Source organism: Nesoenas mayeri, assembly GCF_963082525.1.
Source record: "Nesoenas mayeri genome assembly, chromosome: 3".
Classification (NCBI taxonomy): domain Eukaryota; kingdom Metazoa; phylum Chordata; class Aves; order Columbiformes; family Columbidae; genus Nesoenas; species Nesoenas mayeri.
In genome coordinates this window covers 196,920-222,838 of record NC_137544.1, presented here as the reverse complement: position 1 = coordinate 222,838, position 25,919 = coordinate 196,920, and the positions used below count along the sequence as shown (strand labels likewise).

The 25,919-nt window shown below is 62.6% G+C and overlaps 1 protein-coding gene across 4 annotated transcripts; it reads left to right on the top strand.

The window, feature by feature from the left end:
- The first annotated feature begins 103 nt into the window (after positions 1–103).
- Positions 104–25,868, top strand: NRBP1 (nuclear receptor binding protein 1). 4 transcript variants are annotated; one of them, XM_080342531.1, is made up of 18 exons: positions 104–229; positions 444–666; positions 10,820–10,942; positions 11,233–11,334; positions 11,426–11,515; positions 11,959–11,999; positions 12,827–12,921; positions 19,451–19,534; positions 19,789–19,847; positions 20,861–20,959; positions 21,030–21,162; positions 21,311–21,413; positions 24,057–24,107; positions 24,211–24,346; positions 24,417–24,470; positions 24,786–24,849; positions 24,915–24,970; positions 25,125–25,868. In XM_080342531.1, exons 2-18 carry the CDS (start codon positions 460–462, stop codon positions 25,221–25,223), a joined length of 1,596 nt encoding a protein of 531 aa, XP_080198657.1. In that variant the 5' UTR covers positions 104–229; positions 444–459; the 3' UTR covers positions 25,224–25,868. The 4 variants fall into 4 exon arrangements, with proteins under 4 accessions (XP_080198657.1, XP_080198659.1, XP_080198656.1 ...); XM_080342533.1 differs by lacking the exon at positions 24,417–24,470; XM_080342530.1 differs by having other exon boundaries at positions 24,786–24,970.
- The last annotated feature ends 51 nt before the right edge of the window (positions 25,869–25,919 follow it).

Here is a 25,919-nt window from a genome sequence, read left to right as displayed (position 1 = left end):
ACGGCCTTCACGCACTGAGCTCCCGGGCGCCCCCTATCGTGTGCTGTACCCCAAAGCCCCGCCCACCGGCCAATGCGCGGAGGCTGACGACACGTTTCCGGGCTCTGATTGGCCGCCGGGCCGGAGGCCCCGCCCCGGACGGCGCGTTACGCAGCGCGGCGGTTGGCGGCCACGGCCCGTCTGCGGAGGAGCGACGCGCTTGGGGACCGGGAGGTGCCGGGCGAGCCCGGTAAGTGCGCGGCCTCGGGCCGCCGCCTCCCCCTCGCTGTACTCCCGTGCTGCCTTCCGCCGACTCGGGCCGCAACCGGCTCGGTCGGGCGCCGCCAGCAGGCCCGGGGCGCGGCCCCGGCTGACAGGCCCGGCGGGCGCGGCCCGGTCCGGCCTGGTCCCGCGGCCGGCTCGCCTCGCCTCGCCTCGCCTCACGGCCGCGCCCCGGCCCGCAGGTTGTGCCGCCGCAGCATGTCGGAGGGCGAGTCCAAGCAGGTGCCGAGCAGCGGCTCCGACTCCAAACCAGAGTCCGCGTCGTCAGGCCCGGGCATGACCTCGGTGTCTGCGCCGGTGGCCTCTGCGGCGCCGCCGGAGGAGGAGGAGGAGGAGGAGAGCGAGGACGAGTCCGAGATCCTCGAAGAGTCGCCGTGCGGCCGGTGGCAGAAACGGCGCGAGGAGGTGAGTGCGGGGCCGGTCCCGGGCCGGACCGCCGGGCTGCGGGGGGAGCCCCGCGCGGGGTCCTGCCCCCCGGCTGCCCCCATGCCCGGGTCAGCCCGCGCCCCGCCCAGGGGCCGGCGTGCTCCGGAGGCGGCAGGGGGGCGGGTGGGGCCGTCTGTCCGTGGGGTCGGGAACGTGGAGGCCGGAGCGCAGCCGCTCTGCTCCCTGCAGGTCCGTGGGGCCGCAGCCCCGCAGGCGGGCGGCGCCAGGGCAGCTGCTGGGGCCGGCGGGGACTGTCTCCTGCGCTCCTGGTGCGGCTGTGTCACAGCTCTTTTGCTCCGGGAATAACAGAGCAATGACTAGAGAGCCCTTGGCGTTCCAAGGGATTGTGAAGGGAGCAGCACCTGCTGCAGAGGCAGGCGGTTACCCAGGCTCATCCGCGTTGAATTCTGGTTTGCTTTTGGTTTGCTTTGACGTCTTCAGTTAGGAAAAGCATAGCCAGCTCATGCAGACTTGTTTCTTGGCTTGTCTGATTCACATCCACTTCTCGGTGTGTATGTCCAAATCCTCCTGTAGATTAGATCTCGTTGTTCTGGACCTCTCCCATTTTCCACTCTCTGCTGTGCTCTGGTTATCTTACTGGGCCGGTCTCCACAAACTGGTTTCTGCTTCATGCTGGCTCAGTGGAACCTGCTCTGACTGGACAAGCCGTGTGCTGCGGGAGCTGCTGAGCGACAGCAAGCGCCAGCTCCAGCGCTGCGGCACGAGTGCTGATGGAGCTTTTCTCACCCAAATTGGGGCCGAGCATAGAGGTTTATCTGCTTTATCCATTATTATAGGCACAGGGTAATTCAGGCTCTGGTGGTGGTGGAAATCATTTATTCTGATGCAAATGTGGAGGTCAAAGTAAGGTCAAGTATTCCCACAGTTTGGTACCTTTTCTTGCCTGAAAGCTGTCCTGGTTTTGTTAACCCAGGCCCAGTGTGGTATGGTAAGAAAGTGCCTTTTCTGGTGGAGCTGTTCGGTTTGGGTGGCAATGGGGGGAGTATCGCTATGAAGCTTTAATTACATCCACCACAATACATTCCCTACGGTAATGTGACGTGCTTTTTCCTGGGATCTGTGCTGAATTGGCACATGTGGGGAGCAAAGCTGGTGTTTAGTTTGTGCTGTCTTTTCAGTATGTTTTATTTAATACAGATCATTGTGACACAGGAAGGTAAAATTCCTTCTAGGCTTTTCTGTACTCTCCTTTGCAAAAAGTGACGGTTTGGTAGGCTCTGGTGTTTTCTTTGGATTTCAGTTTCCCTATCTGCAGACAAATTAAGGCCCAAACACAGTAAGTTCCTTACCATTTTGGGATGGCTGGATTAGCGTTCTAGCTCGAGGATGGGAGCGGCAGGGTGGTTCGGAGGCCTCTGTGTGAGGTGGATTGGCTTTGTTTCACCTCGCAGGTGGAGGAGTGGCTGCTGAAGGCCACAAGAACAGTTGTTGACTGACCTGGGGTGGGCTCGAGGTCTCAGATTCTGGAGCCTTTGCCCGCCAGGGCTGCAGGGCCTCCCTGCGGGGGTGCTGGTGGTGTCTGACCCGCGCCGGCTGCCGCCGCCCGCCTGCGGGCGTGTGTCTCACATGTCTGAAAAACACATCCTGCAGTTAAATTCTGGTTTGTCTCTTAATTTTGTGTGCAAATTTGTGGCTTGATTGGGCCCCAGCCTGTGAGCGGCGGTGATGTGTTTGGGATACCAGCCTTGCGTCCCGAGCACCCTCGTGTCTCGCCTGGCGCGGGGCCGCGGTGACGGCTCAGCCCACGCTGTGGACGGGCTGCCGCTCGCGCCCGCGGCAGCAGGGACGTGTGAGGGAAAGGGACGTGCCGCCGCGGCTCCTCGTCTCGGCGATACCCGCTCTGGGCGCGGAGCGAGGCCGCTGCGGCGGGAGCGGGTTACGGTGCGATCTGGAGAGAACAGCGGCCGGGCTGCAGGACGTGCGCGCCCCGCGTGCCGCTCGCCGTGAGTTATGCCCTTGTACGTACGTTTGGAAATGGAATAACCTCGCTTAAAGAGCGAACAGCTGCAGCCGGTTTTGAGCGGCGCCCTGGGGCAGGGGCCGCTGGAGGGGCGGCGGGCCCGGGCTGTCGCCGTGAGCGGAACGTGCGGGCGCTCGGTGGTTTCCCGCAGTCCGCAGGTTCGCGGTTCCCGAGCTCGCCCGCCCGCGCCTCCCGGCGGGCGCGGGTCCCGAGCGGCCCGCGGTGGCCGTGCCCGGCCCGCTGCCGGCGCTGGCCCGCCCGTTCTGCCGCCTCCGGGCGCCCGGCGGAGCCACCGGGACCGGGGGCACCCGGGGCGGGCCGCGGCGGGGCGGGGCGGCCTCGAGAAGGACAGCTGCGTCAGCCAATGGCAGGGGGCGCTAAGCGTTACATCACCAGCGCCAGCTCCCATAGGCTTAACGTGCCTTGGCCACGCCCAGCAACGCCCTGGCCCTCGCGTCGCGGCGGCTCCGCCGGTGTCGGGGCCGGGGCGGGGCCGGGGCGCGGGGCGGGGCCGGGGCGCGGGGCGGGGCGGGGCCGGGGCGCGGGGCGGGGCCGGGGCGCCGCTCCTGTGCCGGCTCCTGCCCGAGCCGCCGCCGCCGCCGCTCGCTCCGGTTTCGTTCCGCTGCCGCGGTCCGGTCGCGTGCGGCGCAGCGGCCGCTGCCCGGCTCTCGGTTCTCGGGCATCGCGCTGTGTGCGCGGTCCGTGTCCAGAACCGGAGGCTGTCTTGGGCGGGAGGAGGAAAGTTTCAGCTGTTAGCGCAATCAGGTTAGCGAGATTGGGAATTACGTGGTCATGTTTTGTCTCCAGCAGCCCGGGCTAAGCTGTACGGGCTGATATGACTGGAAGTGTGTTGGCTCTCGAAGGGAAGGCGGCACCAGGAGCTGGTGTGAACCGAGAGCAGCCCTGCAGGGTGAACGTGCTGCTGTCGGCAGCAGCTCAGCAGGAGCCAGCAGTGGGCCCGGGGACAAACCGTGTCCTGGGGACACCAAACAGCCCGACCGGCACCAAGGGGGTTGTCCCCTGTGCCCAGTGCAGGGCCCCACGGCTGGACAGGGACAGGAAGGTCCTGGGATGCGTCCCGAGGAGGGGACAGAGCTGGGGAAGGGCTGGAGGGAGCGCCCCCTGTTCCCAGTGCCCGGCCATCGCGGTGCCCGCAACTGCAGCGGGTCATCGCGGGGCTGTTCGGATGCCTCTCGAACACCCGCAGGCTCGGGGCATCGGCCGCCGGTCCCAGGGCTCGTCACCCCCTTCCTCGTGTCCAGCCCGACGCTGTCTCCTTGAGGAGGGGCAGAGGGAGGACCCCGACTCGGGGTTGGGGGAGTCGCGGGAGGGAGAGACTGGGGCTGGCAGGGTCTCCTAGCCTGTACCTGCCCTGTTCCTTTTGGCTTTTCTCCCTGACAAAACCTCTTTTTTCGGCTGTCCTTGTGTGACGCTCCATCGCCTTCCTTCAGTCAGCACGCATAATTTATATTTCCAAGTATCTTCAGAATTACCTGCTATGCCTCCTAGGAATAGAAACGTATCAATAGAGGTGGATTGCAGCGACATGCAGTTTGTTTTCAGACTCGTGCCACTGACTGGTGTTAAACCTGAAACCGAGAGCTGGGCTCGCTGCCTCCTGTCCCTGGGAGCCACACGGCCCAGACAGACAACGGGCCCGCACATGAGGGCAGGAGATCTTGTGCTCTGCTGCAGTGGAATGTTTTAACTTTCGGCCCGTGGTTGCTGCGTCGGGCCTGGCCAGCTCGTGTTAGCGGGGGGACTGAACCGTTCAGACCGGGATGGTCCTGTGCTTCGTCCTGTGTTCAACAGCGGCACTGACCGCGTTTCTCTCTGGGTGAGAAAACACACTGTGATTGCACAAGCCAAGACTTTGTAATAAATACTTTGTTATGTAATCTATATAGTAGTATATATATAATTCATTATTATAAATGTCTCTGTAATGTGCTTAGTGAGCAGCCTGTTGGATGAAGCTGCGTGGTGGCGTGGCTGTGGGAGCAGGCGGTTCCCGTCGGGTGTGGGTGTCCGCGGGGTACGGAGGGAAGGGGCGGCAGACCGGGCTGCGCGGGGCTCCCTCCGCGGTCGGGGCAGCTCGGCCGGCGCTGCTTCATCCCACGAGACCTCGCGGGGACGTGGAGCCCGTCACCACCAGGAGAAAAGGGGAGCAGGAGAAAGGGCGGGCGCCTTTGCCCTTTCCTGGGGACGTGCGCGGGCGCCGCAGGCAGCGGGACGGTCCGTCCGGCCCTGCTGGGCTCCGTCCCCCGCGGGGCTGGCGCTCGCTCCGTGCTGCGCCGCCGCAGCCATGCGGGCTGCACGTCTTCCCTGCAGATCCCCGGATCTTGGGGCTGACTTCTGGGGTGCGTGGACAGTGATGTCTGAGCTCTTGCTGGCCATGGACGACCTCCCTTGAGAAATAAATGGCCTTGTCTGTGCCTGATTATTGTCCCGTGCTTGACATGTTACTGACTTCTTTGCAAGCTCAGCGGCCGGAGCACTTTCCGCGTTGTGCCCCTGCTTCAGCGGCTGCTGAGATGGAGAGGTTCATTTGTGCCTCGTCCCGCCAGACAAATCCCTCGTGCGTGAGGCGGGGGGGGTGTTCCCCGGGGTGGGGGACTTCTGATATATAGCCCATGGTAGCCAGCTTTACATTTTATTTTAGATATATCTCTATATATAGAAAAGTATATATATATATATATGTCAGGATCAAGTGCTTCCTTATAATTCTCTTTAAAATGTGATGTTTGATCACTTCATTGGTTGCTTTTTTGCTCTTGTATTATTGGAAACATGCAGTAATTCCTTTCTCTTTGTCTTCTGTGTGTCATAAATGATTTTTACCAGCCTATTTACAATTTGTACTTAGAGTATCGGTTCTTATGTCCCCATGGTGTCCCTGGTGCGCTGGGCCCGTCCCTGGTGTCCCCGCTGTCCCTGGTGCCCCGGGCCCGTCCCCGGTGTCCCTGGTGTGCTGGGCCGTCCGCGGTGCCCCATGCGCAGGAGGTGCCCGGGGTGCCGCGGTGTCCTCAGGGCCCTGGCTGCGCGCTGCGCGGTTCGGCGTGCAGGGTGCTGGTTCCCCGCTCGCTGACCCGTCTCTCTGTGCCGTTCCCCGCTGGCGCTGGATGGGGCTCTGTGCGCCGCTCCCCGGCAGGCAGCGACCGCAGCCGCCCGCGTTCCGCACGGGTGAGGCGACGCGTCCCCTCGGGCTCCGCGTGGACAGGCTCGCCCCGCCTGTGTGTGTCCGGAGGAGCAGCGGCTGCCCCGCTGATGCCGGGTTTTCTTGCGCTTTTGACTGCTGTGTGAATTGCTCTGTGTGGCCATGGTAATCACTGATGTTCTCTTTCCTCGGGGTGTTGTGTCACACTAGCTATTTCCACATTCCTTTTGGATCAATGCCTTTCCAGCGTTTTGCCACCACGGACACGGTTGCGCAGGCCAGCGCTGTTGGTTTCGTTAGAGCGCGGAGCGCACTGCGGCCTCGGGCGTTGGATTTCCCATCCCTTGCCCGCGCTGATCTCTGTGCTGGCTCCAGATGAGCTTCCAGTGTCCCACCCGGGCGCTGCTCCCCTGTGCTGGGAGCAGGCTGCTCTGCGGCCAGCGAGAGCTCCGGCTCCGTGGCCCAGCGGGCCCGTGGGTGCGTTACCTCTGGCCTCGGCTGTGCCTGCCGGCCGGCGCGACTCTGGGCTGTTCTCTGGCCTAAGCGAGCTCTAGCAAAGTCAGGCTGCTCTGCACCGACATGCCGCTTTCAGAAGCGTTTGGCCTAATGCGCTGCCATTCCCCATCTCTCCTGCAGTGCACGTTTCATTCTGTACCAGTATTCTAGTTATTGTGGGTTTTTTCCAATGTTTATACGTTTTTTCTTAATTGTAAATAGTTGCTGTCACTTGTGGCTTAGGCAGTATTTTGTTTTAACTGAGGGATCGTGTCTCTGCAAAGGTCTCTGTCCTTTCAGTGATTAGCATCCAGATGTTTGACAGCTGTGGGAGAACTCTGCATTGGGCAGTTGGAGTAACCTGCCCAAGGGGAGCGTTCCTTCCAAACTCTTTCCCTAGAGCCAAGTTGTGCCGTGGAGTCACAGCTCTGAAGTCTCTTTCCCCTGCTGCTCTTTAATCCCTTCACGTGAAGGGCTCTGGAGTTCCTTGGGCTGCGTTGCTGTGCGCAAAGAGCCGCGTCGGTGCTTCTGCCGTCGGTTTCTGTGGCTGCGGAGCCGTTTCCCCCGCCTGACTCAGCCCCTGCAGATCCCAGCTCAGCTGAGCGCCTGGCCGCGCTCCGGCCGGAACAGCGCGGCGCCTTCAGCCGGCCCTGCGGTGCCACCAGTGTCACCAGCACGGCCCACCGGCAGCTGGTGGCCGGGGCACCACGGGGCACCGAGAGCCGCACGGGTTAACCCCGGCGGGCCAGGTGTCCTGGCAAAGGAGCGAGGAGAGCCCCCGCCCCATGTTCCCCATGGGGCAGAGTGAGGGGAGCCCCCGACCCACGTTCCCCGTGCTATGGGGCAGAGTGAGGAGAGCCCCCGCCCCACATTCCCCGTGCTATGGGGCAGAGCGAGGGGAGCCCCCGCCCCACGTTCCCCGTGCTATGGGGCAGAGCGGGGAGAGCCCCCGCCCCACGTTCCCCGTGCTATGGGGCAGAGTGAGGAGAGCCTCCGCCCCACATTCCCCGTGCTATGGGGCAGAGCGAGGGGAGCCCCCGCCCCACGTTCCCCGTGCTATGGGGCAGAGTGAGGAGAGCCCCCGCCCCACATTCCCCGTGCTATGGGGCAGAGTGAGGAGAGCCCCCGCCCCACGTTCCCCGTGCTGTGGGGCAGAGCGAGGGGAGCCCCCGCCCCACATTCCCCGTGCTATGGGGCAGAGTGAGGAGAGCCCCCGCCCCACGTTCCCCGTGCTGTGGGGCAGTCGTTTGGCGGGGAACAGACGTGGGGCGCCGGGGTGCCTGTGGGGCCGGGGTGCCGTGGGGTGCCTGTGGGGCCGGGGTGCCGTGGGGTGCCCGTGGGGCCGGGGTGCCGTGGGGCGCCGGGGTGCCCGTGGGGCCGGGTGCCGTGGGCCCGCCGTCCCCTGCACGCTGCCCCACCGCTGCCTTTCCGCTGTCTGGGGACTTGGTGAAGCCTTTGCCGGTGCCGTTTGCATTCGGCTTGTCCCCTGTGCTGGGTGTTCCTACGCTGCTCTCGTCCCGAGATGTTTCTTGCACTAAAATTTGAAGGAATTAATGTCTTTCGTCTTTCTTTAATGATTAAATGTAACAAGCCTGGCCAAGTATTCAGATGCTAGTATCAGTGTATATATATATATATATCTGGAGAGAGGGAAAATCGCGTTATGATGATAAATATGGCAATTATGTCCTTAAATCTCAGACCTGTCACCCCTCATTGTGCAGGGCCGAGCGCGGGAAGGGAACAGCATTGCTGGTGCTGAGCCTCTTGTCTCTGTGGTGGTTTTCAGTAGCTGTTTTCTGCAGCTCGGGCTGTCTTTATGTAATTATGGCCTATATTCCGTATTCCTGCCTATGTCACCCCACTGCGTCTGGGTTTCCACAATGATGCACTGCTCAGTTTACTGATCAGCCTGTATTGCTCCGGTTGTGCTGTTCTCGTTTATCGCTCCGGTGTCACCTGCAGCTTCGGAATATTGAATGTCATGGGTCTGTTGGGATTCCCGTGGAAGATCACAGAAGGCATGTCCCCTGTGCGGACGGGCTGTGCGGAGGGGCTGCCGGTGCGGGCTGTGCGGAGGGGCTGCCGCTGCGGGCTGTGCGGAGGGGCTGCCGCTGCGGGCTGTGCGGAGGGGCTGCCGCTGCGGGCTGTGCGGAGGGGCTGCCGCTGCGGGCTGTGCGGAGGGGCTGCCGCTGCGGGCTGTGCGGAGGGGCTGCCGCTGCGGCTGCCGGTGCCCGCTGTGCGGACGGGCTGCCGGTGCGGCTGCCGGTGCCCGCTGTGCGGACGGGCTGCCGGTGCGGCTGCCAGGCTGAGGGTGGAGCGGAACAGAGTTCGTCGGGGCAGGAGCCGCCGGGACCATCGGTTGCTGCCCGGTGCCCCCGCTGCAGCGGGTCATCGAGGGGCTGTTCGGATGCCGCTCGAACACCCGCTGGTCGGGGCACCGGCCCCTCTCCCACAGCCGGTCCCGGGGCTCGTCACCCCCCAGCAGCGAAAAGCTTCCTCGTGACACAGCTTGGAGCCGATGGCAGCGCTCACCCCGTCCCCTGTCGCTGCAGAGCCCCGTGGTGGCCCCAGAGCCCTCGGCTGCTCCTCATGGGACGCTCCCCCCAGCCCTTCCCCAGCTCTGTCCCCTCCTCGGGACACATCCCAGGACCTTCCTGTCCCTGTCCAGCCGTGGGGCCCCGTGCTGGGCATGGGGAACAACCCCCTTGGTGCTGGTCGGACTGCTCAGTGTCCCCAGGACGCGGTTTGTCCCCGTGATGCCTGGGCTCACTGCTGGCTCCTGCCGAGCTGCTGCTGACAGCTCCAGGTCCGCTCTGCAGCGCTGCCCGGTCACCGGTCCCGTTCACACTGGCGCTGGCGTCACCCCGTTCCGGGCAGACCCCGCGCAGCCCTGGTTCCAGCTCCGCCGCTGATCGCCCAGCGCTCCGGCCTGCCCGTGTCCCCGCAGGGCTCCGGCCTGCCCGTGTCCCCGCAGGGCTCTGGTCCCCCAGCAGAGCCAGGCGCTCCGGCCCGCCCGTGTCCCTGCAGGGCTCTGACCTGCCCGTGTCCCTGCAGGGCTCTGGTCCCTCAGCAGAGCCAGCGGCGCCTCCCGGGCCGGGCCCAGGTGACACCTGTTATAGTGCAAGCTTTCAAATTGATACTGTGCGGCAGTGAATGTATTGCCGCAGTGGACTCGTTTCTCTGCTCACAATTCTTCCGTGTGTGCCCCTTCGCCGTGTTAGCCCTTCTTCTTTATAAACGCAGCCTTGAGTTTTCATTGCAGTCTGATCATGGATGACGTCGGTCCGTACCGGCCCACCAGAGTTAAAAGCACTGTCCATTGGAAACTGATTTCTTAGTTTTACTGGTTAGTATTGTGTTCTCGGTAGTTATTTCCTATCTATGGCGTTTAAATAAGTTTGTGGGTGGCAGAACGCTGCGGTCAGCTCTCATTGCCGTAACGCGGTACCAGAAGGGGTGAGATGGGCCTGTCACGGGCGGCTGCCAGGGAAGGAGCTCCCGCAGCGCTGCCGAGCGGCCGAGTGGCTTTTACCTCGGGGAGGAGCGGCGCCGCGGCTCTGGGAACGCGCCGGGGTGGGGACCGGCAGCGGTCGGCGATCAGCCGCTGAAGGGTGCGTTCTGCCCTCTCTGCCCCAAGCACGCCGGGGCGGGGGTGCGGTGGCCACGGTGCAGCAGGACCCGACCCGCTGGACCCGCGGCCGGTGCAAGCCTTCCCCAGCAGCGAGGTGCGCGGTGTGGGAGGAGGGAACCCGCGTGTCTCTGTGGGCGCTGATACCTGGCTGCGGAGAGGCAATATTGTGGTGAACTGTGCCGGGAGCAGGGTTGTTCTCGTACCGGTGGAGGTCTCCTGGCACTGGGTGCTGCTCCAGCCATCCTTGTGCTCAGCTTTAAACCCCGGCTTTGCCAGGTCCCTCCTCCTGCTTTGTTGCTTTCTTAGGGCTCATCTGTGTCTTTAATATCAGGTGTGGATGTCCTTGTGCGGGGTTAACCTTTGCATCTATTAACTAATCACTGCAGCAGTTTCAATGGGGTGATCCCAACCTGCAGCTTTCCTGGGTTTCTCTGTGCTCGGATCAGTTTCCTCTCGAGTTCTATCCCATCACCTTTCAGAAAATTTCGGCAGAAAGTTTTATCTGAGTTCTTGAGATTTTTTTTACATCCCTTTTGTATGGCTGGAGGCTTTTTGGTGGTTAAATGAACTGTGGGTATCATAAACTGTAAGAATCTAAGGGGTTGTTGCCCAAAGGCAGCGTTTGCTGCAGAACAGCCTTTATGCGAAGGAAGCTCCCTCAGGTGTGCCCAGGTCTTGCTGCTCGTGCGGGCTGCAACGCGCTCAGGTTCGGGTGTGCTCCATTCCTGACGTGTAGGTGCACTGTCCTGGGATGCTCGTTTAGGAAAAGTTAACGAGCAGAGTCGTTACCACCCAAATGAAGGGCGTGCGGTACCGGTGCGGCCCCGCTGGCTCGGGCTGACTGTGTCCGTCTGCCGGGCAGGTGAACCAGCGCAACGTCCCCGGCATCGACAGCGCCTACCTGGCCATGGACACCGAGGAGGGCGTGGAGGTCGTGTGGAACGAGGTGCAGTTCTCCGAGCGGAAGAACTTCAAGCTCCAGGAGGTGAGCCGGCGTGTCTCCCGGGGGCGCAGAGCGCGCAGGGCGGGTGGCGGGGCTGCTGAGCCGTTGTGCGGGGCTGCAGCCCGGCCCGTGTGGACGCGGCGTGAACCGCGGTGCTGCGCCCGTGCGCTCGCGCTCAGCCGAGCTGCCGTGCGGGTGGAATCGCGCGCTGTTTGTTCGTAGCGTAGGAGCTCGACACGTACAGTGTTGTTGAAGGGATCAAGACCTAAGAAGAAGGTAAGATCTGGGCGATGTGGTCTCTGATGTAACGTCTTCATCTTCTTGCTGTTAAGGAAAAAGTTAAAGCGGTATTTGACAACTTAATTCAGCTGGAACATCTGAACATAGTGAAGTTTCACAAATACTGGGCTGATGTGAAAGAGAATAAGGCCAGGGTAAGTACAGGGAGCAGTCTGTTGGGTTTTCTCACTGTGTCCTACAGGTAATTAGTGACGCAGAGGGTGACGTCTTGTACTGCTCCCGCAGGTGATCTTCATCACTGAATATATGTCTTCGGGGAGCCTGAAACAATTCCTGAAGAAGACAAAGAAAAACCACAAAACTATGAATGAGAAGGTAACTGTTTTTCCATGTATGCCCGTTTTCCCTTAGCGCCGTCAGCCTGGGAAGCTGTTTCAGCAGAGGGCCCTGATGGGAAGGCACCCGGGATGGCCCGTGGCTGCAGCTCCTCTTTGTGCGGTAGCGAGTCCAGCGCGGGCTCTCCGGGCCGGCTGCTCTGCGCTGCTGCTCTGCCCCCAGCGGTTCCGCGGCCGCCTGCGTGCGGCGTGACCAGCGGGTCCCTTCGCACTGTGCGGGACAGAGGGAGGACGTCTGTCCCCGGGCGGCGCTGGGGGAGGCGTGTTTCCTGGTACCAACTAAGCCGAGCAGGAGGCAGCTCTGTGCCCCTGCGCTGGGTGCAGCCGCGGAGCAGAGCCGCGTCCCCGCGCGCGGATAGGCTGCGAGTCGCAGCGCTGCGGTTCGTCCCCTGAGTGACTCGTGTCCTTCTCGTGTGCCTGCAGGCCTGGAAGCGGTGGTGCACCCAGATCCTCTCTGCTCTCAGGTACGCCAGCTGCTCTCGCGCTCCAGCTGCCTGTGCGGGGGGAGCCCCCGTGCTGCAGTACCGAAAGCTGTGAACATACGTGCTGCCAGCGTTCGCAAGCTCCGTGGAACGGAGCCTGCAGGGCGCTTTGTCACCCAGTCACGGTCTGCAGTGTCACCAACGTCCACAGGCTTCAGTTAGACCGTGACGAAGCCCCTAAAATAGAGAGACGGGTGCACCGTAGGGCTTCCGTCGCAGCAGTTGTGCCGGGTGCTGCAGGGCGTGCGGGAGCTGAGCTCAGGGAGCTCCCCAGAGCTCTGCAGCCCGGGTCTAACTGTGGCCGCGGGGATGTGCCGAGGAAGTCTCAGATAAATCAAACTACGCATGAGAAGAGCGAGGAAAACTTCCCATTTTCTTAGTCGTGGCAGGTGCAGCTCTGTAGCATGCAGTGGGCTCAGAATTATCGTGGTGTGCTATTGCTAGAAGTGTGTGTGGATCTATACATTTCTTGATGATCCAGATCTGCAGCCACCTTAGTGCAACCCCGTTGAATAGAATGTAGGGGTTTTTAGGTTTGGTTTTAAAGACTCTTTGCCTGAGCCAGACCTGGTGTGTGGCTGATAACAGCTTGGGAAAAACAACCCAGATGTCAGAACAGCACTCCCCCTCCACAGAGAGAATTCGGTTGCCATTTGGCGAAGGGTGGCTGTTGATGAGTACCTGGGGCTCCGATGAGCTTTTGGGAGCTGACAGTCTGTGTTTGTGCTGGCTGCTGTCACAAGACCCAGCAGAGTGAGCTGCAGGAACCCTCAAAGGTCTCCTGACCCGTCTCTGTTCTCAATCTCCAGCTACCTCCACTCCTGTGACCCCCCAATCATCCACGGGAACCTGACCTGTGACACCATCTTCATCCAGCACAACGGACTCATCAAAATCGGGTCAGGTAAGCCTTGCTGGGGGAGGCCCTTGCCTGGAGTCAGGGTGCTCGTCAGCGGGCGGCAGCTGATCCCTCGGGGGTGATCTGGTGAACCTGTGTACCGTGTTCCCCCAGCTCCGTGTCGGGCGGGCCAGAGGCTGGTGCTGAATTCGCTCTTGGCTGGACCATGTTCAGGAGCAGGACCGGCACTGGGCGCTGCTTCCTTGTGAGCCCCTTTCTGGTGGGGAGCTCAAGGGACTGACCTGAGAAGTGGTGTCAAAACTTGCAGGTTGTGTCTGCGCGTTATCCCAGGACCGCTCTGCAGTCTTTCTCATGTTAATACGCAGAGTTCTCTTCCCAGCGTTGTGGAGCTTTGGGAGCTGTGTCCACTGAGCGCCACGAGTGCTTCTCGGAGCAGCCAGCACTTGTAGCCCGGGTTACCGACTGGCTGCAGCGAGCTGCTGGCTCTGCTCGGGCTGCCCGGCAGAGCTGCCCCGGGCGGGCAGCCGCGCTGCCCGATGTTCCGTTTCCTGAGCCAGCAGCGGCGGTTCTGGCCGCGCAGCACCGCGTGCTCTGCTTTGTGCACCTCCGCTGTTCGTGTCCCCGCGCAGTCAGGATGCGTTACGGTGTACCTTGGCGCACCCTCGCGCTGGCAGTTTTGCACTCCGTCCGACTTGTGCAGGTATCTCAAGCCGGAGTGTGCACGTGCCGTCCGGTAGACTGGTGTGAATTCTTGGTTTGATGTCGATAGTGTATAGGAACGAATATTCTGCTTCGCCTGTCATCTAAAAATAGCCTCTTCTCATAAACCACAGGCCTCTGTGGCTCTTCTTTCCATCAGAGAACTCTCCTGTTGTCTCTTTGTTCTGGAGTTGAGGTCTCTGTTCTCGGTAACAAACCTGACAGGCGCTTGTCCGCAGGGAGATGGGGTCACTGTGCCCATCCACCTGTGAACGTGGTGACACCTTGTTCTCCGTGCAGCCCGATGACATCGCGGGGTTCGCTTTATTATCTTACCTGACTTTGCCCAGGCGGGAGGGATTTCCGAGTGCTGTGCACGTCAGGTACCTGGATGCTGCAAACACACCTGGCTCCTGTGCTCCATCCAGGCCGCTTACAGGACGTCTGTTGTAGACTCGAGTACCTAAGAGACCCTTCTCTTTCTGGTTCAGTTTGCAAGTATTACACAACTGCCATCTTTCTCATGGGTAGCCAGCATTTTGTTTGTAAAGACGAGCCATTTGCGTCTGCTGTCTGGAGCTGTGGCCTCTACCCAGTGGGCGGTTCTGCAGACCAGCAGACGCACTCCACAGCGTCCGGCTCCTGCGCCCGCGTCGCGTCCGGAGGCAGCTCTGTGCCCACGCCGTGGCCGGAGGTGGTTCTGCGCCCGCGTCACGAGCAGTTGCCTCACAGCTGCGCGCTGGTTCCACAGAGTTTGCTGCTGTTGGGCGCGGTGGGAGGGACAGCAGCAATTAGACAATCAGACGGACTCTTTAAAGCGCAGTGCTGTCCTCGGCAGGGACGCGTGCCGGGAGCGCGGCTGCAGGAGCAGCGCTGCGCTGCTGTGGCTCCTGAGCAGACCTGCTCCTCCGCCCAAGGCTGCCGTGCTCACTCGTGTTCGGAAGGCTCCTCCATTGCCCAAGGCTGCCGTGCCCACTCGTGTTCAGAAGGCTCCTCCATTGCCCAAGGCTGCCGTGCCCACTCGTGTTCAGAAGGCTCCTCCATTGCCCAAGGCTGCCGTGCCCACTCGTGTTCGGAAGGCTCCGTTGCCCAAGGCTGCCGTGCTCACTCGTGTTCAGAAGGCTCCTCCATTGCCCAAGGCTGCCGTGCCCACTCGTGTTCGGAAGGCTCCTCCATTGCCCAAGGCTGCCGTGCCCACTCGTGTTCGGAAGGCTCCTCCATTGCCCAAGGCTGCCGTGCCCACTCGTGTTCGGAAGGCTCCTCCATTGCCCAAGGCTGCCGTGCTCACTCGTGTTCAGAAGGCTCCTCCATTGCCCAAGGCTGCCGTGCCCACTCGTGTTCGGAAGGCTCCTCCATTGCCCAAGGCTGCCGTGCCCACTCGTGTTCGGAAGGCTCCGTTGCCCAAGGCTGCCGTGCCCACTCGTGTTCGGAAGGCTCCGTTGCCCAAGGCTGCCGTGCCCACTCGTGTTCGGAAGGCTCCTCCATTGCCCAAGGCTGCCGTGCCCACTCATGTTCAGAAGGCTCTGTTGCCCAAGGCTGCCGTGCCCACTCGTGTTCAAAGGCTCCGTTGCCCAAGGCTGCGGGAGATCCTTGTCCTGTCTTAGAAAAAGAACTGAGAGTGAGTGGGCTCGTGGTCAGAAGAGGATCCGCCCAGGTGTGGCAGCCGTGGCTGTGGTGCAGGCTGGGGTTAACGTTGCCCACGTTGCAGAATGTGCCCACCCAGCTGGGACAGCCAGAGCCGTGTCCCGGGACCGCGGGAGGGTGCCTGGTGCTGCTGGCCGCAGCCACGCCGACTGCTCCGTGCCAGGGAGCGGTGGTGGCCCCGGAACCGCTGACGGCGTCAGGCCTGTGTTCGTCGCCTCATGTCATTATTTCTTACGGCGGGCTCGTGTCTGGAAACTGCCCTGTGCGTACTTAAACGAAGCGGGGCAGCGGTTCTCAGAGGTGTGAGGGGAACAAGGGTTCCCCGTGCTGTGCTCAGCTGTGGTCCCGTCGCTGTCCCCTGCCCTTCGGGCTGTGCTCCGGAAAGCTCCTCTGCCCTTGGAGCAAAAGAGAGCATTGCTGAAGGAGGAGCAGAACCTGCGGCGAGGCGGCTGCGGGTGCCTGCAGGACACGCGCTGCTGGGCGGGGAGCTGCCGGCGCCACGGTGCTGTGACACCTGCGGTGCGTAATCCACTGGTGATCCAGGGACTGCAGTGTTCCCGCTGCTTTCTGAGCTGTGGTCAGATGAAAACCTTCGAGTGCACCCTCAGCAGGGCTGGAGTGACACCATGTGAGTGGGACAGGGGACACTGAGGGACGGATCCATCCAGAGGGACCTGGGCAAGCTCGAGCAGCGGGGCCATGAGAACATCATGAGGTTCAACAAGGCCAAGTCAGGGTCCTGCCCCTGGGTCGGGGCAGCCCCGGTGTCGGTCCAGGCTGGACGGAGGATGGGGAGCAGCCCCAGGAGAAGGACCTGGGGTGCTGGGTGACCGATCGGCCATGGCCCGGCCATGAGCGCTGGCAGCCCAGAACCCACCCGTGTCCTGGGCTGCGTCCCCAGCCCCGGGAGCAGCAGGTTTGGGGGATCCTGCCCCTCTGCCCCGCTCTGTGAGACCCCCTGCAGTGCTGGTCCAGCTCTGGGTCCTCAGCACAGACACACATGGAGCTGCTGGAGAGGGGCCAGAGCAGCCCCAGCAATGACCCGAGGCTGGAACAGCTCTGCTGGGACAGGTGAGAGAGCTGGGGGGTTCAGCTGGAGGAGAGAAGCTCCGGGGACACCTGAGTGCGGCCTTTTGACAATTAAAGGGGGCTTGTTAGAAAGATGGAGAGAGACTTTTGAGCAGGGTCTGAAGTGTTAGAACAAGGGTGATGGTTTTAAACTAAAGGAGGGAGGTTCAGGGTGGATGTGATGCAGAAATAGTTTGTGCTGAGGGCGGTGAGAGCCTGGCCCAGGTTGGCCAGAGAGGTGGTGGCTGAACCATCCCTGAGACATCCCAGGCCAGGCTGGACGGGGTCTGAGCAGCCTGAGCTGTGCAGATGTCCCTGTCATGGCAGGGGGGGCACTGGGGGGCTGGGAAGGTCCTTCAACACAAACCGTCCCGTGGTCCCTGCGTTTCTGTGTTGCGTAACAAGTGGCAGCGCACAGATTGAGGTGTTTCACTGCAGGTTGTGGGCGCTCTGCGCGGGGCGCTGTGTTCAGACAGCGCTAAGCTGTCTGTCAGCGCTTGCGCTAAGCAGTGTCGGGAGATGTTTCCTGTAATTCTCATTGGGAGTGTAAGAACAGTCACAGGTGGAAAGAGGTGAAGGGTTTGAACTAAAATCCTTTTGGGCAGCTCTTGGAGCACCCGGCAGAACTGAGGCCTCAGACTGGGGTGTCCTGTGACGCCTCCGGTGTCCCGGGACAGGGCTGCGTGCCGGGCGGGGTCCCGCAGAGCAGGGAAGCTCTGCGTGGTGTGTTATGGTGTGTTATGGTGTCCCGGTACAGGCCCACGTGCCGGGCAGGGTCCCGCAGGGCAGGGAAGCTCTGTGGTGTGACGGGTTTCCCAGTTGTGTCTCCGGGCGCTCGGCTGGGGCAGCCGCTTTCCTGTCTCCATCACAGGAGCCGCTTTCCTGTCTCCATCAGACCGGCTCCGGGATTCGTTGTGTTTGACTGCGGCCTGTCCAGACTCTTCTCAGTTCCAGGCCAAGGTGCCAGGAGACCGAGTCTTACTCAGTGTTAACTCTGCTGTTCAGTGCTGTGTCCAGGGGTGTCGGTGGGTTCTGCTGCCGAGGTGCCACTGCTGGACACGGGGAAGCGCAGTTGTGTGGTGCTGAGGGCTGCGGAGCACCGGGAAGCGCAGTTGTGTGGTGCTGAGGGCTGCGGAGCACCGGGAAGCGCAGTTGTGTGGTGCTGAGGGCTGCGGAGCACCGGGAAGCGCAGTTGTGTGGTGCTGAGGGCTGCGGAGCACTGGGAAGCGCAGTTGTGTGGTGCTGAGGGCTGCAGGGCACCGCGCAGAGCAGCGCCGGGCGGGCTGTGGGCTCCCGCTGGGTCAGCGCTGCCTCGTCCCGTGCCCGCCCCGGTTCTCGGTCAGGAGCAGCGGTGCTCCCTGTGAACGTGCGTCCTCGGGCCCGCGTTTCGCTGCGGGTCCTGCACGCCGCCTGTCGCTGTGCAGCGCTCGCTGCGTCACCAGCTCGTCGCCTTCTGCCGTGTGTTGCTTCCCGCTCACGGGCCGCTCTGTTACCAACAGCCTTTCACAGCGTATTTGCTAATGGTGAGCAAACTTCTCGGCTCCTGTGGTGTGGCTGTCACTGTATACGTAATGTATGTTATTTTGTGTGTGTTTATGTATGTGTGTGTGTATCTGTATCCGTAACACACACAAACACGCTGTCTCTAACTCACAGTGTTCCCTTGCTATAAGGCTGGTATGTTTTGGTGCTGGTGGTGCTCTGTGCTGGGATAAGCTGCTCGTGTGCTCCCAGCCGCAGCCTTGCGGAGAGGGACGCTGCCCCGAGCCCTGCTGTGCGCCCCTCTGTCCCCGCCTCTGTCCCCGTGCCCTGTGCCCGCCTGTCCCCGTGCCCCCGCCCGCCCATCCCTGTACCTGTGCCCCTGCCCAGCCGTACCTGTGCCCGCCCGTCCCCGTGCCCCCGCCTGCCCATCCCTGTACCTGTGCCCCCGCCCAGCCGTACCTGTGCCCCCGCCCGTCCCCGTGCCCACCCGTCCCCATGCCCCGGCTCGATGCCACGTCCGTAGTGAGACGCAGACGTGTGTGCCGATAGAGACAGCCACGAGACAGCGGGCGCAATTTGGGCCAGGGCCCGCTGTCCCTGCCGTTCTGGTGCGGCAGTGGCCGTGTTACTGGCTGAGGTTTCTGTTGATAACCCGTTAGGGGACCGATTGCTGCCTCTGTGTTGTTAAACAGGGCCCAGCAGCAGAGCACGGGGCGGCTGGGTATCGAACTGGCCCTGCCGTCCAACACACGGCACTAACAGTATTTAGAGGTGTGTTGGAAAACGCAGCTAAACAAAACGTGGTTCGAAAGGTGTCTGTGTGCGGGTCTGGTTCTGCTCCGCACCTGCAGGACGGTGCTGCCGGGCAGCTCCGTGCTGGGGTTCCTGCCCGGGGACGTCACTGCAGCTCTGGTGGAGTGTGCTGGGTCCCTGCAGTGCTGTGGACACGGTGTCTGTCCCTGGGACCCCAGGACCCTCTGCCCTTCCCCAGGGCCCCGGCCCCACCGGGCAGTGCCGCTGCACCCGTGTCCGGGGTGCTGGACCTCGGCTGCGCACACTGCGCAGCTTCGGATGGGCCTTGGGCTCCTGCTCACTCTTCCAGCCCATGGTACGGAGATCAGCGGGATCCTGTGCTGTTACAGCCCCCCAGATCTTCGTGGGGTCGCTGTGGCCGCTCTGCTCCCAGGCTGCCCGTCGCTCCTCGTTGAGCAGCTTGGCTTGGCGTTTGGAGGCCTTTGGCACCCGTGCCCTGCTGGCGTGTGCAAGAGCTGCCCCGTGGGTCTGTCCCTCTCCCAGAGCCCCATGCGGGTGGCTGATTGCCGTGATCTGGGCACCTCTGGCTGTTCCAGGGCTTTGGTACAGTTGAGTGGCTTGTGACAGGCACTGCAGGTCTGATTTAAGTTGGGTGCGTGAGAACGTGCACCCCAGCAGGAGTCCTGCGCAGCTTGTCTGCCTGCTCGGCAGGAGCTGTGGCCTCCAGGTTTGCTCTGGCAGGTGGCGCTGAGCTGCCTTGGTCCGTCTGCAGCCGAGGAGGCGACGGGGAACGCGAGGGTGGGTGACGGGGCTGGTGCGGGCGGCGTGGCGGCCGCGCTGCGCTCGGGGCCCCGGGGCCGCCGTGCCCGGGCTCTGGCCGGCGCTGGCTGCAGCTCCTGCATCCTCAGCGTTTGTGACTTTCTTCTAGTGGCGCCGGACACCATTAACAACCACGTGAAGACCTGTCGTGAGGAGCAGAAGAACCTGCACTTCTTTGCCCCAGAATACGGAGGTACGGTGCAGCCGCTTGTTGGCCTTACTGACGCTTCCGAGCTCTTCTGCCTCTTGTTCTCAGCTGCGGGCTCGTGAGACATCCCATTAACAGTTTTGAGTTATGTGCCTGTTCAAATGCTCCAACTTCTCTGTCTCCTGATAGCAGAGGAGGGAGAGGAGGCTGCGGGGCTATCGCAGCCTGGCCCAGAGGTGGTCCTGCGGTGCTGCTGGGTGCGGGGATGGGCCGATAACAGTGTTATTTCTGTGTTACAGAGGTTGCCAATGTCACCACTGCCGTGGACATTTACTCCTTTGGGATGTGTGCCCTGGAGGTGAGTGTGGAGCCTTTGGCCGTGGGGCAGCAGGAACGAGCTGCAGGGAGAGAGAGGGCTGTGGAGATGCTGTGGTTATGGGGTCAGCCTGGGGACAAGTGCCTTTTGTTCTCCTATGGATTCTCGCCTGAGTGCTTCACCGAGGTGTGAAGAGCTTAGTTCTCTCTGAAGCTGCTGATGCAGAATTCATTACTCTGCAAGTCCTGGCCAGCTCTGTGTCTGACCCACCGGCTGGCGGCACAGTCGCTGCTGCAGGCGGCCCGTGGGGAACGGAACCCGCTGCTCTGGCTGCGGCAGCGGCGGGGCCGGCGCAGCCCAGCGCCCCGGGCCAGCCCGCCCCGCTGACGGGTGCTGGCGCTGGTCGGGTGCAGGTCTGGCTCACCTGGGCTCGGCAGCTCGGTGGTTTCTCTGCCCTTGACTCGGCAGGCGCAGGGGACATGGGGCTGCTGATCAGGCTGTTTTATGGGAAGGGTTGTCAGAGCCCACAGCGTGCGGAACCTGTGCCGCATATCCCATAGGTGAAGCAGGAAGAGAACTGTGGAAACACAGGTTTTAGGAAGCGAAGCCTGAGCTGAATCCTAAGACGTTGTGCAGAGTCTTTTGCCAGCCTGTCCTCGCTGGGAATCGGTGTATGCGTGTGTGGATGGTTCTGGATGGCGTCGTGTGCCTGCTTGTCTGCCAGCGGCACAGAGCACGTCGTACGGCCGCGAGAGCGGCGGGCTCTGCTGGTCATGCAGTTACGGCTTCATTAGGGGATGTAATTATCGAGAGAGGTATGAGCCAACGGATCATGAGGCTCAAATTGGAGATGCCATCTGAGGTGACGCTGGCACCATTCTCAGGTCTCCCTGGTGATCTGCTGGGATAACAGAAATGAGCTATTGTAACGAAGCAGTCGTTCTCTGCGCCCACAGACCGTGACCTGAAACAGCATCAGACTGTCGTGATCTCAGCTTGGCCGCGCTCCGGGCTCAGTCACTCAGGACGTCTGACGCGCTGCTTTGTGTTCGCAGATGGCGGTGCTGGAGATCCAGGGTAACGGGGAGTCGTCGTACGTGCCGCAAGAGGCCATTAACAGTGCCATCCAGCTGCTGGAGGACGCCCTGCAGAGGGTGAGGGCCGGGCCGGCGCCCGCGGCCACATCGGCGTCGCACGTGGTCTCACGCAGCCGTTGTCTTCCAGGAGTTCATCCAGAAGTGTCTCGAGCAGGACCCCGGCAAGCGCCCCACTGCCCGGGAGCTGCTGTTCCACCAGGCGCTGTTCGAGGTGCCGTCGCTGAAGCTGCTGGCTGCTCACTGCATCGTGGGGCACCAGCGTAAGTACGGAGCTTGGTGCCGCGTTCTGCAGGGCGGCGCGGTGTCCGCCCTGCCTGCTCCGGCACAGAGCACCTGGGGTTTCGTTGCTTCTCTTAGGTTGGAAAGGAATTGTGGTTGTTTGGGTCTAATTTTTTTCATTTTTAACAGATATGATTCCTGAAAATGCTCTAGAAGAAATGACCAAAAACCTCGACATGAGTGCAGTGCTGGCAGAGATCAATCACGAGGACAGGGAAGGAGTCAAGATGATGTGAGTACCCCGTGGCGGGGCGTGCGTGGGGCGGGTGCCAGGGCACCGGGGTGATGGGCACGAAGGGCTCCTCACGTTTGCGGTGGTGTTTCGCCACCCACTGGGGGACAACAGACAGCTGCTGGTGCCGCTGGTGGAGGAGCAGCCGCCCTCTGGGCACACGGTCTGCGCAGGGTGACTCCTGGTGACAGGCCTCGCGCCCTGGTCGGTGAGCAGGTTCCTCCCAGCTGCGGTGGGATGTCCCCGGGGGAGGGCTGGGCAGCCAGCCGGGCTGGGACACCTCTGCAAACCTGGCCGAACGGCTGGGGGGCCACTGGGACCGACCGCAGGCCGGTCACGCGGAGTCCAGCGTGTTGGAGAAAGGGCTCTGCGGGGTTTTATCCATGGGGCAGCTTGTGTGCAACACACGAAGGGAAAGGCTGGTTTGGGCAGCGGCTGGGAACGCGCGATGAGGGACCACGGTGCGAATGGAGCAGCGGGAGAGACAACGGTAAGGGAACTCGGCTCGGTGAGGGGTAGCGGAAGCACCTGTGAGATGTGGACGCTGTTTCCAGAGCAGGCCGGGTGCTGCCGGGCAGCCCAGCGTTCGGGGCCGCTCGTACCGAACAAAGTGGTCAAGATGACAAGTTAGAACGCACCGTTCCTTCGAGGAGCTCTCTGAGCCACACCGACCTTCTGAAAACTGACGCTCTGGCTTCGTACTACTAATAAATAATAGTCCTGAATTCCCTTTGGAATGGTTTTTGTTAGCTAAAGGTTCAAAGTGGAGGATGAGGAGTGAACAGCCAAAGCAGCGCAGGGCAGATTCTGTGCACGGGTTGGACTCCGAGCTGCAGCATCGTCTGTCGGGCATGTGCCCGCCTGGACCTGCTCTGTGCTGGCGCAGCGCTGCAGAGGCTCGGAAAGGGAGAAGAAAGCACAGGAATGACGTTGAATGTCGGAGAGCATCATTCCCAGGTGGTTCATCGGAGTGCCGTGCGAACCGAGCTAGAAAAACATGGAATTTGTGCTGAAAACTGTTAGTGTCCTGGAGGACGGGGAAGAACAGAGGTCATGTGCGCTGGAGATGGCTGGAGAGCGGCCTGGGGACCGGGGCAGACATGCAGCTCACATGGATCTGGTGGGACGGCGGAGCCCTCGGGGATCACGGCGGAGCCCTCGGGGATCACGGCGGAGCCCTCGGGATCACGGCGGAGCCCTTGGGGTCACGGCGGAGCCCTCGGGATCACAGCAGAGCCCTCGGGATCACGGCGGAGCACTGGGGATCACAGCAGAGCCCTCGGGGTCACAGCGGAGCACTGGGGATCACAGCAGAGCCCTCGGGGTCGCAGCAGAGCACTGGGGATCGTGGCAGAGCCCTCGGGGATCACGGCAGAGCCCTCGGGGTCACAGCGGAGCACTGGGGATCACGGCAGAGCCCTCGGGGTCGCAGCAGAGCACTGGGGATCACGGCAGAGCCCTCGGGGTCACAGCGGAGCACTGGGGACCATGGCAGAGCCCTCGGGATCGCAGCAGGACTCGTCGCTGACCCCTGGAGCCCTTTGAGCAGCCCTGACCGGGGAGTACCGGCGGTTCAGAGCTCCTGTTGCAGCCGGTCTGACAGAAGCTGTGTCCAGCGGACACTGAAAAGCTGAACTGACTAGAGGGAGGAAGGTGCTTTACTGGGGAATCAGTGAGGTCGGAGAGCCTGTGTCTCCGCGTATCAGAGCCAGGAGGACGTGGGCCCCTCGCTGTGGGCGGCCGTGGCGTCGCCGAGCCCTGAGCCGCGCGAAGGCAAGCGCAGCTTCAGAGGAGAGCTGCTGCTCGGCCCAGAACCAGCACCACGGGAAGCGGACGGGAAGCGACGGTCTCCAGCTCGTCGCGAGCGCGGCGCTGGGCTGCCGAGAGCACGTGTGATGTCGGGTGCGGGTACAGGGCAGGAGGGCACAGAGGCCGGGAGCGGCGTCTGATGCCGTTACCGGTGCGGTGACCTCAGAGCAGCCCTGGTGCGGGTCAGAGCCGACTTGGCTGGGGCTGGGAATCGTCACCGCGTGCAGGAACTGAGTGTCCTCGAGGCTGGGGAACAGGAAGAGCAGCAGAGACACAAGTTACAGCACAAAGGGCAGGGCGGCCGGTGCTGCTCGTCCCGCTCTGCCGCCGGCGAGGAGGCTGCTCAGGGAGTTGGGGGCCAGGGAACTGAAAACAAACTGGCGGGAAGACTTTGAGATGACGTGTTGAACCAGCACGCTGAACGAAAGGGTCCTGAGCTCCGGTGGGAAGACGTGGGCACAGCGTTAGATCCCTGGAGCGGTGCGGCTGCTCGCACTGCACGTCGGCTGCTCCGAGATGGGCCCGGGCTGCGTGGGGCTGGTGTGGCGGGTCCTTGGAAACGCGGTGTGGGCTGGGCTGGCTTCCCAACAGCGTGAGCACCGCGCACGGAGGCGACACCCGCTCTGCTGTAACTAGTGCCGCCTCGTCCCTCATGCCCGTGAGCAGCTGCTTCCTGCAGAGGACCAGAGCCCGAGTCGCCCTTCGCCGCCGCTGCCCTCATCCTGCCCACGACACAGCCTGGGGCGCGGGGATTGAAGTTGCACCCAAAGGTGGTTATGTTAGGTGACTTCTCAATGACTTCTCACCTTATTGCTTCTTTTCTTTCTCTCCCAGCTTCTCTCAGTCTCCAGCGCTGGAGCTGGACAAGTTTCTGGAGGATGTCAGGTAGGAGTTTTGTCGTGTTGTTTTGGAAGGGAAACTTACACTGCGCATGAGACTGCAAAGGTGTCAGAGCAGCTCAGCGTCAGGCGCCGCTCCTCTCCGGCAGGAACGGCATCTACCCGCTCACGGCGTTCGGGATGCCGCGGCCCCAGCAGCCCCAGCAGGTGGTGGTGAAGTCTCCCATCGCTCCACCGTCGGTGAAGACCCCGACCCCGGAGCCCGCCGAGGTGGAGACCCGCAAGGTGAGGCACGGGAGCTCCGTCCTGCCCCCCGGCGCCGCGCGGCGCTCACGGGCCTCTGCCTGTCTTGCAGGTGGTGCTGATGCAGTGCAACATCGAGTCGGTGGAGGAGGGAGTGAAGCACCACGTACGTTCACCCGCACGGGCCGTGCTGGGGCCGCCGGTGTGCTGCTCCCCCGCCGCCGCTGCGGTATCTGGGCCCAGAGCCAGGTCCCGCGGTTCACCTGACCCGTAGCGCGTGTTTTCAGCCCCCCCGGTCTGGGGTTGCTGTGCAGGATGGTGCTGCGGGCCGTGGTTTGGAGCAGAGCTGCATGCGGTGGTTCTGCCGGGCTCCCCGGGGCTCTGAGCAGGGGGGTTCCTGTCCTGATGGGGATTTCTGGGGGGGCTCCTGGGTGCCTGTGGCCACTGTGCAGTCCCTCACGAGAACTTCTCCACCTTGCAGTTAACGCTGCTGCTGAAACTGGAAGACAAGTTGAATCGACACTTGAGCTGTGACCTGCAGCCCAGTAAGTACCGCTCCTCCCCTGCTCCTCGCGCTCAGAGCGCGGCTCACACCGTCCCTGTGTTGCAGATGACAACATCCAGGAGCTGGCAGCCGAGCTGGTGCAGCTGGGGTTCATCAGCGAGGTGAGCGGGGTACGGGTCACCCGTGAATGGTTGTGCGCATCCTCCGGCTCAGCTGGGGGCAGGAGGAACGAGAGGGGCCCTGCCCATGAGCCCGGCTCTGTGAGCCGAGCTTTGCAGGGCTGGGCCTGCCCTCACTGCGGCTCCTTCTTCCCAGGCTGACCAGAGCAGACTTACCTGTTTACTTGAAGAGGCTTTCAGCAAGTTCTACTACACCCGGAACGGAGCCCTGACGGCCGTCACCGTCTCTTCTTAGCGGCCTCGGCCCCGGCGGCCGGCGCGGCTTCGCTGCCCACGCGGCTTCGCTGCCCGCGCCCCCTCCCGCGTGGCCACCGCCGAAGCCTCCGCCAGCCCCAGCTGCAGCGCTTGGAAGCTCGTCCTGCATGTGCCGTGGCTGGGCCAGCGACAATCCTCCCGCCCGCCTATTAAAGGGGACTTTGTGCATCAGTATTATTTCCAGCCCTGTTTCTGTTGGGATTTGCCAGGTGGTGCCGGGGAGCCGGGTCCTGGCTCGGGGTGTCTGCAGCGCCCTCGTTCATGTGCATGGAGTTTGTTCTGTTTGAATTGTACAAAGTGTCTTTTGCACAGCACAGAATTGTTTTTCTTTGTTTTCTTTTTTAATTTAAAGGTGAGCGGGTGCTCAGCCCCGCCCCGCCCGGCCCCGCTCCGTCCCGCCCGCCGGGGCCGCCCCCGCCGCTTCGCCGCCCCCGCTGCTCGGCTGCACTTTGTTTACTGGTTTCGCCCCGCGGTGCGGGCTGCGGGTCCCGCTGCGGGCCCGGCGCTCCCGGCGCGGCGCTGCGGGCACGGGGCCGGGCGGCGGGGGAGCCCGCGGGGGCGGCGCCGCTCTGCATCTCATTTCTATCATTTCCTATTTTTAATAAACTGTTTTGTAAATACGCGAGTGCTGCCTCTTTCCGGGCGGGGCGGGGCGGGCCGGGCTCCCTGCCCCGGG

Excerpts from the sequence above, each read along its gene's own strand:
- NRBP1 (XM_080342530.1), top strand. The coding sequence starts at position 460 with ATGTCGGAGGGCGAGTCCAAGCAGGTGCCGAGCAGCGGCTCCGACTCC. Across the intron at positions 21,163-21,310 it reads CTGCATCGTGGGGCACCAGC|ATATGATTCCTGAAAATGCT; the intron begins GTAAGTACGGAG and ends CATTTTTAACAG. Across the intron at positions 24,471-24,785 it reads AGGAGGGAGTGAAGCACCAC|TTAACGCTGCTGCTGAAACT; the intron begins GTACGTTCACCC and ends TCCACCTTGCAG.